Raw genomic sequence first — 14,257 nt, forward strand, 5'->3', positions numbered from 1 at the left:
GAACTGGAGACCTTCACTGTGTTAGACTCACGTTATAACCTCGTACGGGACGACACCATCGCCGGCATAGGAGGGCCTTCTATTCTAAATAAGAGATCTCCTATTAGAAGAGGCATCGAGCGGGGATAGCTCAGTTGGGAGAGCGTCAGACTGAAGATCTGAAGGTCGCGTGTTCGATCCACGCTCACCGCATATCTCTGTCCATTTTTCTTCTTTTTAAACATCTAATGAGAGGTATCTCCTTATTTTCCTGTATTTTATTATTTTAACACGGCATCTCAACTTCAACGCCATTTTTTTCTTGAATTGCAAATTATCATCTTTATGTTGCCAACATCATTTCTTTCTTAATTTTAAATGCTTTTTCCTGACCATTGACAATAATAAACGATTAATCGACTAAACTTATTATAAATACATTACGATTATAGAAATAGAAAGCGATCCAAATCATTCTTCTTTTACTTCCTATGCATACCCGTATTAAAAAATTATTTTATGTATCACATTTTCTTTTTTAGGTAAATTAGAGTACACCTAAATTTCTTTTATAGCATTAAGCAGCCACGCGTAAGCAAATAACCAGCGTATATTCGCTTGCCATGCCCAAATAAGATTAAATGATAAGTCACCCATAAAACCCGAAAAAGAGATGATGCCCCAAATCTTGAGCTGAGATTGGATTTGTTAGTTTATCACAGTTTCCTCCCATGCAAATCAGAAACTTCAGAAATGCTTCTACCTGTTTTTCTAGCAAAGTTTTTTTTGTTTCTGTTAGTCTATCTATCAAATCCACGTTGAATGCTTGAATTTAACAAACCTCATCGCACAAGTGTGTGTTCAACCCTTCTCTATCGCACCATTCCATTTGGTTTCCTCCCAATAAATCAACCTCCTCCCCTTCTCATCCCCTTTTCTTACCCTTTCCCATCTAAAAAGCAAAAAATAACAAAAAGAAAAAAGAAATCCCCTTTCCACTCTACCTTCCAAACCCACACCCCCCCCCCCGGGACCCCAACCTTTACACATTATCCCTTTTTTCCCCTTTCTTCTTCCTTTTTTTTTCCCTCCTCCTTTCTTCATCTTCTCCATCCATATATCCCTACAGCCCTTTTATCATTCCTTTTAAAGGGGGTGTGAACTGACTGTTTCTACAAAAGTAACATATGTTGTACAATTATGGTAGGAGAGAGGATAAACCATAAATGAAAGGTTCGTTGGTTGCTATAGAGAAGGGTCAATCAAGATTATTAGTAGAAGAAGAGGATAATGGAAAGTGGGTTTTTGGGAAGGAAACAATCTTCGTGTTCCTTTAAGAAGATCTTCTCAACACATGCATGGTTGTCTAGGTCGTCTTATGTTGTTGATTTTGTATGTGTTGCGGATGCTACGGAAGTAGTTAATGCTGTTTTGGATATCGGATGTCGATGCTGCCACCTACGACGACTCAATCACATGCAATCGGCATTCTTTTCCGACGTAACCCAATGCAATGGCGCCCTGGAGGGAGGCCTCATTCTTTAATCTTTCGTTCTAAGTTTAGTTGGCTGTATTCCTTATTCCTGTTCGCGTTCATGCTGTTGTTCTCGTGCTTTTCGTTCTTCTTCTTTCAGTTTCAGTTTATTCTAGTTGTCTGTTTGTCTTCCGTCTGTTTGGTGTTTGTGATGAGTTGTTCTGGTGCTGTTGGATTGGGATTACCTCTTTCTGGGCATAAAAATGAACGGAGGAACGGGACCGTGATTGGGTCTTGTGTTGTTGACGAAGATGATCAGTTGTTTTGGGATATAAACGGCAATGGCAACGTTGATGAGCTTCTCCTTGATTACGTCGACAAAGCCAATGGCAATAACGTTAATGAGGCGCCCAATCCTGAGCTCCTTCACCATGTCGAGAAAGCCAATGGCAACACCGTCTACGAGCTGCCTGACCTTGAGTTCCATGACTATGTGGAGAAAGACCCTAGGGGTCGATACCTTCGGGTACATTTTTATACTAGTATAAAATGTAGGCGTATGTTCCTCTGATATGCGGAAATTTATGCTGATTCTTGTGCCATACATTCCCTTTGATATGCCATTTGTCTGTACTAATTTTAAATCTGTAACATGCCATCTGCAATTTGTAAACTGTTGATTGAGTACACTTTTATTTGTTTTCAAAAGAAATGATCTTCTTGTAATTACAAACTCTATCACAAATATTTGGGGGACATGGATTTGGAACGAGTAAAAATTATTAATTGTTATATTCGAGTTTATCTATTTGTTCTTGTTTGGAAGATGCTGCATATAATTTTTAGTGACAAACATGAAAGTTTTAAGTTTGTCTGCTTATTTAATTAATCAAACATTTATGTTTTTATTAACCTTATTGTGCAGTACAATGAGGTCTTGGGCAAGGGGGCATTCAAGACTGTGTATGATCTTGCAACTTTCTCTCAATTTGTTGCTTGACCAAAAAACTGTAAATAAAGCACACTATTTTTGTTTTACAAAATTTTGATTAGCTGAACTCTCTAATTGCGCCTATTTCTGTATGTTTTTTTTTTTTTTTTGTTGTAGTTACAAGGCCTTTGACCAACTAGATGGAATAGAAGTTGCATGGAACCGAATCAAGATTGCTGATGTATTAAGATCTCCAGAAGATTTGGAGAAACTATATTCTGAGGTTCATCTACTTAGACAATTGAAACATGAAAATATTATGAAGTTTTATGATTCATGGATTGATGATAAGAAGAAGACGGTAAACATGATCACCGAATTGTTCACATCTGGGAGCCTGAGACAGTGAGTTATTTGAATGACTTTAGCTTATTTGTTCCTACATTGATGCCGCTTTTAGTTATTTGTACGTGTTTTGGCTAATAGATATCGAAAGAGGCATAAAAGTGTTGATACGAAGGCCATAAAGAATTGGGCAAGACAGATTCTACGAGGTTTAGACTATCTTCACAGCCAGAATCCACCAATCATTCACCGAGACTTGAAATGCGATAACATTTTTGTAAATGGAAATCAGGGGCAAGTCAAAATTGGTGACCTTGGGCTGGCAACTGTTTTGCAGCGGGGTACTGCTAAGAGTGTTATAGGTTTGATTCTGACAACCTCTTTCATCTACATATTCTGTAATAGTAGAACCTAAACTTCTCAACGAGCTCATTTTATGTTTTTTTTTTTTTTTTTCATTAGGAACCCCTGAATTTATGGCCCCAGAAGTTTACGAAGAGGAATACAATGAGTTAGTTGATGTATATTCATTCGGAATGTGCATGCTGGAAATGGTCACTGTGGAATATCCGTACGCTGAGTGCAAAAATCCAGCTCAAATTTTTAAAAGAGTTACCTCTGTAAGTTCAATTCAACTTGATGTCTTGTATATACCATTATCAGGTCTTACGTGCGTGTGTGTGTGTGAGTTTAATCATCCATGGGAATTTGCTCAATTCAGGGCGTTAAGCCAGCTTCTCTTGGTAATGTGAGTGATACCAAAGCCAAAGAGTTCATTGAGAAATGCTTGCTTCCAGCGTCTAGGAGGTTGCCTGCTAAGGAGCTTCTTAAAGATCCATTTCTCGAAGCTGATAATATGAAAGAACCCCTTCGGCATCCAATAAAGTTAACTAACCAAACTCCTAGATCACCAGGTTTATTGAGCTGTGAACCTCATTCTATGGATGTGGATGCCGAGTATACTCAATCCAATGCTGAGAGTCCGCACGGTGCTATTTTAGAATTTCAGCGGGTGCATCAAAACAAGGAATTCAGGTTGAAGGGGAAGAAAAATGATGATAACTCAATCTCGTTGACTTTGCGAATAGCAGACCAGCATGGTAACTAACTGCCTGCCTAACTATTGTTTCCAGTGCTTTATACTAGTAGTATTAGTTTTGTACAATATAATCGATTTATTTGATTCCATTATTATTATTATTTTTTTTTTTAGCTACAGGCCCGGTCAAGAACATACACTTTCTTTTCTACCTTGATACTGACACTGCGCTCTCTGTCGCCGGAGAGATGGCGGAGCAACTATCATTGGCAGATCATGATGTAGCTTTTATTGCTGACTTTATTGACTATCTAATTTCGAGAATTTTACCTAGTTGGATACCCTCGTCTGATGATTATTCAAGCGGGGAAAGAAGCACGTACGAAGGCATTTCAATGGTTGGCCGCAACTTCGCAGCAAGTAAAAGGTTTTCGACTCCTAATGGTTCTCCTGCCGAGGTGGGACTCAAGCCAGACGATCATACTATGGATAATATTCGAATGAGTACAATGGCTAATAAAGGTAATTCGTGTACCAATCCAAATCCAAGTGATATGTCACCTGGCGCTGCACTTGACTTTCTACAACCTGCAGCCTTATATGGTGAAGAATCCAGTGGATCAATAACTTCGGAGGTAATGGGAGAGAATGCCTCAGATAAGAATGAGAACTTTGCTGAATCTCTTGATTACAATAATATTAGTGAGGAGGCCTTTAAAGGTTATAGCACTCCGGCCTCTGAGATGGATTTTGCGGAATTGTATTATGACGAATGTAAGATCCAGGAAAATGATTGGGATGGTCTAAAACACGTAGCTTGGAATGAAGTTGTAAAGAATCTTGGAATGAGTTTCACAGATGTAAATAGAGTTTCTGAAGATACATATCTGACAAGCTGTTCTTCATCCTTGTCCTTGCTGGAGAAGAGTCAAGAGACTAAGTTAAAGACAGAGTTGGATGCAATCGACGCGCAACATCAGCAGTGGTTTCAACAACTATCTAAAATGAGGGAGGAGGCAATTGAAGCCACCATGAAGAGATGGACGACAAAATAGAAATTAGAAGTTCATTGAAGGAAAAAAAAAATGAATGCATTTAATTTGTATTTTCAATTCTTTTATTGTGGTTTTCAGTACCGAGAAAAGCCATCTCCACAGGCTTGTGAATATGCGGACTGGAACCTCCTACATTAGAATTTAGATCTCGCCTCCTTCAAGAACTTATATCTTTATGCGTGTACAGTCCTCGATTCTATTCATTTTTGCATCCTGTCCTGGCTATAAATAAAACTAGAGGATATATTTGTATTTTGTGCGTGTATGGTACTTTTTTTTTTTTTTTTTTTATCAACACAGAGGGTGTCTGGGTCAATCCGTAAAGGACCTGACTAATCCCTCTGTACCTGTGTACCCCGCCCCCAAGAGCACCCAGGCGATATGTGAAACCAGACTCGAACCTGTGCCACCACGAGGAATGGGGTTCATCGGCTGAGCTGATTTTGTTTGTACGTATATGGTACTTGATTCTTAAAGAGGTGATTTTTGGTGGGTAATTGGACCGACCTAAATCAATCACTTCTCAGATGAAGTGAAGTGTGTTTGCTTATCCGAAGTGGATGGCGGGACTTCTCCCCTGGAATCACTCCGACGATCAAGTTAGTATGAGAACGAGAGAAAAGCAATAGTATATGTGAATGAACAGTATGCTTACTTGTGTGGAGTACATGAGGGGTATTTATAGAGCGTGAGCGGAAGGTAGGACGGAGGGCTCACGCTGGTGGGACCCATGTCCTGGTCATTACGACTCTGTTCCCTGCCAGGAGGTCTGACTTTGACACTGTAGCCGCCTGGACATGATGACGGGGAACCTTGCGCAGTAGCCATTAAGAGCATAATGTGCTTTTCAGATAAAGCATTGGTCCCGGATGATGTCAGGTGCGTTGACATCATCAGCGTGCAGCCGAGGTGGAAGCCCGAGGTGCACAGGTCACCTGAGCAGCAGACCAGGGACCTGCCCGAGCTCCGGAGTCATGTTCAGGACATGACTGCGCTCGGGTGAGGGATGAAATGAGGTCACCTCGGCTGTAGAGGGACCGCCGAGGTGAGCATCCTCAATACTGTTTATTTTGGCATGTGGAGATTGCGGATATCATCACATAGGTTGACTCTGTTAATTCTAATTATAATGTATATTTGATTTTGTTAATTCTATTCTATATTATAATAGGTTGACTCTGCTCTTCACGATGATATTAATGTGTATAAATGTTTTCAGGTAATTAGTTTATAGTTAGTCCTCTTGATGGGGATTTTAGGCTTTTGATGTAGATGAGCTTCAGTGCAGATTATTAATTCATGCCTACATGATTGCTAGTTATTGGTTTTTTCCTCCTCTTATTATTGTACATTAATAAATCAGGCAAAGAAAGGCAGAGCTTTCTTGTTTTCCCATGCTAGGAACGTTGTTGCAGGGCCTACAGAGGATTGACACCTGATCACCAGCCTCCACACGGTGGACGATGTTAGCTGCTCCGATTGTGGAGAGGTGTTGGGATGGAAGTACGAAAGGGCAACAAGGAAAGAAAAGTCGTTCTTGAAAAGTTTAAGATAGTCGAGGAAGATTGGCAGCCCGATTGCCCAATTCATCGTCATCAAAGATCGTCACCAAAATCTATCCTGCAGTTACCATTAAATATTAATTCCGTCGAGTCTTTATTAAGTCTGTTTAATAGCAATGGAGTTCTCCGCCTTTCATATTAAGTATGCACCACCCAAATTTGTTTTCTAAGATTTTAAGGAAGGAAGAAAGGAAGGAAAAGATACGAGCATGTCCATTTGGAAAAGAATTTGAAGGGTCATTCAGCTCCAATTTCGCAAGCGGAATTATGTAGGATGAATAATGGTGGAAGGATGCGGCAGGGTTTAGGGCAGTTTCAAAGGTTAGTACTATAACTTCGAAAAAATCACATCGAAAAGAGAAGAGACTCTCTTTCTTTATCATCCTTGCTTTGCTGTCCAGTCCAACAACCAGGGATCAGAAAAATGACCTCATCTCATTGGTTGAATCACCACTCTACTGCTGCTTCAAATATAGAAACGTCCTAGCACTTCAAGATTTTTTTTGGGTTTCCAAAAGTTTCGTGGTAAAGTCTTTTCTATTCTTTCTTTTTTTTTTCTTTTCATTTTGTTGGGTGTCACCAGGATCAGTTGATTCGTTAATTGTTGAATTGATGAGTTGGTGTTGTGTGAGAGTAGTGAGGCTCTTCTTTCTCGATTGATTGAGATAAATTCATCTCATCTTGGGGTAAGTAAAAGATTTGGGTTGGAATTGGATTAATAATAAGGTAGTCGAGTTAGAGTGTGTGATAAATTGCCGTGATACTAAAATGGATTTGAGTCATCATTGATATCAACACATCTGGAATTCCCAAATTCTTGTTGTTGACACATATTTTCTTTTTATTTCTCGGGTCTCTGGTGAGTTGCCGACAGAATTCGAAAAGATCACATCTTTGATAATTCCATTAGCTATGATTGAATTGCGAAAACTTCTGGATAGATATCCTACATGTGAACTGTAGTACGGAGGACCATCTTCCTGAGATGATCACCGTTTCTGGACATTTCCTAATCTGAGGAGTGGTCGTGTGGCTTAAAGGTCTTGTCAGCCAAGAACACTACGACAAGAAGTAATTGACACGACACCTTACAAGCTTTTGAGACTTATACTTCTGCACCGACAGACCTATAATGCAATCCGAACCCCAAAGTCGCCTCTCATGTTCTATTATAAATACTCTACTTCTTGAATCCTAGAGATAACTACTTCCTAACTCTCCTACTCGGTAACTTATTTCCGAACTGTCACTCTTATTAAATTATGCATTGGAATCAAACTAGGGGAATAGCCCCGCTTTTGTTTTTGATCTCGTACAAGAAATTAGAACTAGAGTTTGTCGATCTCCAGTCTTCTCAAGAGCCTCGATCATGACTCTATCATGAACCAAATTCTTTCTAGTTAAAAATTATCTTTCTCTTTGAAACAATTAGGAAATTCTCTAGACGCAATACGAGGTGTGTAGGCAGTGGACGTGGATAAGGAGGTGGAGGTCAAGCATTCTTATTTTCGCATGTTAAGAACGTAGTGGAAGGGCCTGCACAAACAAGAGTGGAGAATGTAGAGGTGGTTAAAGTGAATATTGCTACACACAGGAGATCGGATAGCAATAAGGTTGGTATAGGAGTGACTGTTATGATTGAAGGAGATGTTATAGTGGCAGTTTGGACAATGCATGAAAGAAGTTACAATTGTCCACAATTGGATGAAGCCGAGGCAATCAAGTTAGCCATGAGTAAAACTAGCAGTGAAAGGATGGAGGAAGATCATCGTACAGAGCTGCAATAAGCAACTGCTCCAGCAAATCCATTCTAGAAGTGCATCAAACATCAAACTGCACACTCTAGTTGAGGATATACTTAGTTTGAAAGCTTTGTTTCACATGTGTTTTTTTTTTTGTTTTTTGACTAAAAATGTTAACCATGTTAGTAATAAAATTAGTAATTATACTTTAGGCATTTTACATGATGAGGAATGAATCAATCCTATGTGCTATTAAGCACTTTGTATAGAATTGGGGGCCTTTGCTCCAAACTTAAAGCTCAGTTTATGATTACTATTTAATGAGAATCGTTCCGGAAAAAAAAAGAAGGGCCTACACAAGATCGGCATCTGATCACCGGCAATCATATGGTTTGCGACGTTTATTGCTCGGATTGCGAAGACGAGTTGCAACCCCACTTGTACAAGTTAGGTAAAACCGTTCTTGTCAAGTCCAAGATTACCGAGCTTGTTGATTCTCCTCCTTTTTAATTTTTTTTTGTTTTACCACCAATCCATTTGGATTCAGTATACGTAAGTGTTATAGTACAAGGTGACGTGATTAATAGTAGCCACCATCTGTTGATTGGTTGTGGATAGGGTTGCAAACGAGTCGAGTCGAGCCGAGCTTTGACCTAATCGAGCCGAGTCTCGACTGAATTTTACCAAGTTCGAGCTCGAGCTCGACGAGCCGGCAATTTTCAAGCTCGAGCTCGACTTGATTGCCGGCAATTTTCAAGCTCGAGCTCGACTCGAATCAAGTCGAGCCGAGCTCGAGCTCGAAAAAAATAAAAAATAATTATTTTATTTTTAAAAAAATAAATAAAATAATATTTTTTTTAATAAATAATAAAATATTAAGGATATATACGTAATTTTACTATAAAAATAAAAAATAAAAAAATAAATATAATATACGTATTTTTATTTGGGTTAAATGCAGAAAACCACCTGAACTCTCATATGAGTTGCACAATACACCCCTAAATATGTTTATAGGCAGAACGCACCCAAGGTCCACTGAAAAGTAACGGATATTTACACACCGTTTATTTTAGGACTCAAATGACAATTTTATCCTCAAATAATAACTGAACGGACAAAATCACCCTTCTTCTCCTCCAAACCCATTGTGTCGGGCAGAAAGTACAAGGCAAAGCTGATCTTGAGTTTGCCAAATTTTTTGCCTTTTTCTTGCGATCGAGGAAGAACCAAAGCCGAATGACTACAGAGGGTAACTAGAAGTGGGCAAAAGCAAAAAATGGTCTGAAGAATCCAAAAACAAGTAGAATATTTAGAGTATCTCAGCAAATCAGGTAATATGCAAAGCCCTAATTTTTTCTGTATTTAATCGACTTTTTACCCTTTTTTGTATGGATCTGGATGCCCAAAGCAGTGGGCTTTAGTTTTAGAATGGGTATTTGTATGGTTGTGATGGAATATATATATTGCATGTGCTCGTTATGTTCGTTCCATGTCGGGCTGATTGCGACCAAATTTTCTTATCTGTCATTTTCATGCAATAATTGTGTTGTTTATAGGTTTCTTTACAAGATTCTAGTCTGTTGAGCATGGGTCGGTGTTGGTAGTGTCTTTTAAGTTTATTATTGCTAATTACAGTATGTTAATTAAGTTCAATAAAGGTGGTTTTGTGGTCCCTCACTCAGATTTATTGTTTTTTTGTCGCGTACCAGTGTGGTCATCACCGTTGGAAAGTATGTTCTCATTCGAAGTCCATTATGGGGGCCATTTTGTAAAAAATCCAGGACTAACATACGTGGGTGGGGATATAAAACATTTCAATAATATTGACCCAGATTATATGTCGAGATTTGAGATCTGGGGGCTGCTAAAAGGACTGAACGTGCCCATAAACACTCAAATTTGCTTTAAAATGCCGGATGATGAATTTTCCTTACTCAATAGTGAAGCAGCAGTCATGTATATGTTTGGGATGTTTAGGGATGAACCATACATTCATATCTATGTTGGAGAGGTAAATGATAATGGGGATGTAGAAAATAATAATGGGAATCAGCAAGATGGTGTTGAAGCTGTAGGTAATAGCAATATAAATGCTAATCAGGGAGTTGGGACTGGTAATGATGGTTTAGGGGTTGGTGGGGTGAATGATAATGTTGAACCAGAGGTTGATCATGATGTGAATGAATCAGAAACAGAATCTGATAACTCATACACACCTGAAAGTGAGCAATCTTCTGAATATGACTCAGATTTTGATTATTTCTTAGATGGGGACACATTAAGTGATAACTGTGATATTGGTGATGATACTACTGAGGTAACTAGTGGGCTGGATAGCAATATTAACTTAGGACAGTACCAACAATATGTTGAATTAATTAGTGGTGATTATAGAGCCTTTGTTGAGGCTAGGAAAGAGGGTAAGTTTGTTGAGCATGAAAATATTGTTGATGCTGAAGTACTTGAAACTGCCATTCAGTCCTCTGATGATGAAAATAGAGAACAATTTCCTGAATTTAATGAGGAAAGAGACATGGTTGATCCTAAAATTGTGGTAGGCCTCATTTTCCCAACCACACATGTGTTTAGAAAGGCAATTCGAATGTATTCCATCCTTATAGGTTTTGAGTTGAAGTTCCAAAAGAATGATAGTAACAAAATCATTGCAATATGCAATAGAGAATGTGGTTGGAGAATATATGCGAGTTATTATAGGAAAACTAAAGCAATGCAGGTGAAGAGCTTGAAAGGCACCCCTCATAGATGTCCTTGGTCTTATAAGAATGTTAGTGCAAATTCAAGATGGTTGGCTGAACACTTCAAAAAGGAATTGGCTGATGATCCTGACTGGAAACTTAAGGGATTTCGAAAGACAATTAAAAGAAAGTTCAAATTAAGAGTTTCTAGATGGAAGGTGTATAGGGCCAAGAAACATGCACAATCTGAAATGTTTGGGGATCATAAGAAACAATATGCCAGACTAAGAGATTATTGTGCAACTATTATGCTGAAAAATCCTGGTTCTGCAGCCTATGTTATGACAGAAGTTGTTCCAACATCTGTCAATCCCATATTTCAGAGAATGTTTGTTATGTTTGGGGCACAAAAGGATGGTTTTATAAGTGGCTGCAGACCAGTTATAGGTTTAGATGCTTGCCATCTCAAAGGAAGACTTGGGGGACATCTAATGCATGCTGTTGGGAGGGATGGAAATAATCAGATGTATCCTATAGCAATGGCATGCGTGGAATCTGAATGTAAGGAAAGCTGGCATTGGTTTCTAGAACTTCTGACTACTCATATTGGATCACCAGTTGACATGAATTGGGTGTTCATTTCTGACAGACAAAAGGTAAACTTGCCATTAAATTTTTCCAACATTCATATATGAGTTTATTACTGCTATAATTAAACCAAATCTGATTGATGATGTTGCTATTTTGTAGGGTCTGGTTGAGACATTTGATGTGCTGTTTCCTGGGGTGGAACATAGGTTCTGTGTTAGGCATATGTATGCCAATTTCAAACTGAGGTTTAAGGACAAGGCACTTAGGGATATCATGTGGGCTGCTGCACGAGCATATGAGACAGATGGATGGTCACAAAAGATGAGAGAACTCCAGGTTGCTAATAGGGAAGCTTATGACTGGTTGAGTGCTATTCCAGCTAATCTTTGGTCAAGGTGCATGTTCAATCCAAGATCAAAATGTGATCTTTTGAGTAACAACGTTAGTGAATCCTTCAACCAGTATATTAAAGAGGCAAGGGAGGAGCCAATTTTATCTATGTTTGAAGCAATTAGAAGACTGATTATGTGTAGCTACCAAGAAAAGAGAGAGTTCATATCTAAGGTCAAAGGAAAAATTTGTCCAAGAATCCATGATAAAGTGGAGGAAATTAAGGCACGAGCAATGGAATATGAAGCTGTTCAAGCTGGTCAAGGCATATGGGAGATCACAGGCTATGCAAGGCACAAAGTTGTTAATCTGAATGCAAGAACGTGTACTTGTAGAGAATGGGATATAACTGGTGTTCCTTGTGTACATGCATGTGCAGCAATTATAGATTCTGATCGAGAACCAGCAGACCTTATCCATCCATATTATAGTATAGAGTACTATTGTAGAGCTTATAAGGGTATGATAGTTCCTATTCCAGAAGAGGGTCTATGGGTTCAAACAAGTGGCCTGCCTATTCAACCACCAAAACTAAGGAGAAGACCTGGTAGACCAAGAAAGCTACGAAGAAAAAGTGCAGATGAGCTTGTGAATAATGATGTGGTAACCAGAAAGGGTACTATAGCCCACTGCAGCAACTGTAATATGCCTGGTCATAATAAGAAGACATGCAAGCAACCAAGACAGGTTGTGTATGATGCCTTAAATTGTGTTTAATAATTTCCTTCCTTAGTTTATTTACTAATTTAGTTACTTTTGTAGGATGAAAGTGCCACTCAAACAAGAAGGGGAGGAGGTACAGCCCCTCCAAAAAATATTGGTGGAAGACCGAGAACGGTTAATGTGGACACACAGAATGCTAATGTCAATATGACTGGTGGCAATGGAAGGGGTAATAGAAGGGGCAGAGGTAATGGTAGGGGAAGAGGTAATGGTAGGGGAGTGGAATCCTCAATTAGAGGTGGGGCAAGAGGGAAAAGAGGGAGAGGTGAATTTTCAGGATGTCCTCCACCGCTTTCTGGATTTGGAAATTGGAATGGTATTGGCATGTCTGATGGCAGAAATTTCATCCCATCTGATATGGTGATTCAATATTATCTTAGACATTATGTATATATTTCCAAACTGGTTCATTTTTAACTTGTATTAATGTCTTTCTCATTAATGACAGGTGGCAAGGATGGCCATGCAATCTCATAACACTTCTGAAACCCGGACAGTTCAAATGGTAAGTATTTCAACTGTATTTTTAACACTTTTGCTTAATTTCAGCTGCATTTGAACTAACTAATGTCATGTGTAACTAGTGGACAAATGACCCCCTGACCGGAGGCTCACAATTGAGCACTAATACCAATGCTAATGAGGGTAGTATACCCACTACTCAGGTATATATTGTTCTGCAATTCATATACAATTCATAGGCAAGATAAAGTAAATATACATCACCAATAACTTGTTTTATTTGTACCAGATCCAAAGGCATTCAACAAGATTTGGTGATGTATTGTTCTCCAGTCAATCTTCCAGCACTAGGACTCGTGTGCATCAAGACTCTCGGATACCACCTAATGAAGGTTCATCTAACTGTTAGGATGATAATATAGCCCGTAAAGGATATGTTCCTCTTTTGTAATGGAAACATGCTTTTGAAGGGTTTAGAAAACAGATATTGTCTTTTTTTGTTTGGTTGAACACTAGGATATGCTATTTTCATACTTTGTATTAGTAAAGTGGAAGATGATCTTCCTGGTAGTTTATGCAATGAACTATGGACTAGTTTATGAAGTTACTACCTTTGCTGTTTCCATTGTTATGCTGATTATGTTTTTCACATTGCTTTTTTTTTTCTCTCTCATATAACCAGCTTATATGACAAACCATAATTTTATACTAACTTGAATGATTCATGTTACATGGTGTTCATGGCAGAAAATACATTTGTTCCTTTTTCTTTTCTTTCATTATAGCAATTACTACTACAACAAGCACCACTACAATTACATATATCAGCTTCCTCCCTTTGGAGTCAGTCCTCCTCCTTTCTTTAAGAGCCCCTTTATACTTGGCCATTTTTTCTTGCAATGACCGGATTATAGTTTTGAATTCTTCACATTTGGTCACTAGCTGGTCATTTTGAAGCATAGTAGCAACTCTTGCATCATTCACTCTTTCAGATGCTCTTTGTAATTGCTCATGCTGTTGCTGTAGATGGTTAATCCTTGCTTGCATTTCTTCCATTCGGCCATGAAAATATTCCTCAATTTCCATTCCTTTTTTGCATGTTTCAGGTTCCACCCATTTAAAATACCCGCATGCATTACTATTCTGTTTAAAACAAAATTCCAAAATAAGTGGCTGTTATTGCCTTTGGTTCACTGAAATTGTATGTGAGATTTGGATTTACCGAATAATTGGAACATCCTATGAATTTTCTTCCTGGATTTTGA

General features: G+C 38.7%; 1 protein-coding gene, 1 non-coding gene and 1 pseudogene across 2 annotated transcripts; all 3 read left to right on the forward strand.

Annotated features, from left to right (window-relative positions):
* The first annotated feature begins 119 nt into the window (after nt 1–119).
* Nucleotides 120–192, forward strand: TRNAF-GAA. The gene has a single exon. It is a non-coding gene; the product is annotated as a tRNA-Phe (tRNA).
* A 2,496-nt stretch (nt 193–2,688) lies between these two features.
* Nucleotides 2,689–4,841, forward strand: LOC113763337 (annotated as a pseudogene).
* A 5,198-nt stretch (nt 4,842–10,039) lies between these two features.
* On the forward strand, nt 10,040–14,026 carry LOC113760363. The gene is made up of 6 exons (XM_027302912.1): nt 10,040–11,482; nt 11,577–12,494; nt 12,570–12,890; nt 12,979–13,035; nt 13,115–13,195; nt 13,985–14,026. Exons 1-6 carry the CDS (start codon nt 10,040–10,042, stop codon nt 14,024–14,026), a joined length of 2,862 nt encoding a protein of 953 aa, XP_027158713.1.
* The last annotated feature ends 231 nt before the right edge of the window (nt 14,027–14,257 follow it).

The sequence above is a fragment of the Coffea eugenioides genome, chromosome 2 (genome assembly GCF_003713205.1).
Source record: "Coffea eugenioides isolate CCC68of chromosome 2, Ceug_1.0, whole genome shotgun sequence".
In the NCBI taxonomy this organism is placed as follows: Eukaryota; Viridiplantae; Streptophyta; class Magnoliopsida; order Gentianales; family Rubiaceae; genus Coffea; species Coffea eugenioides.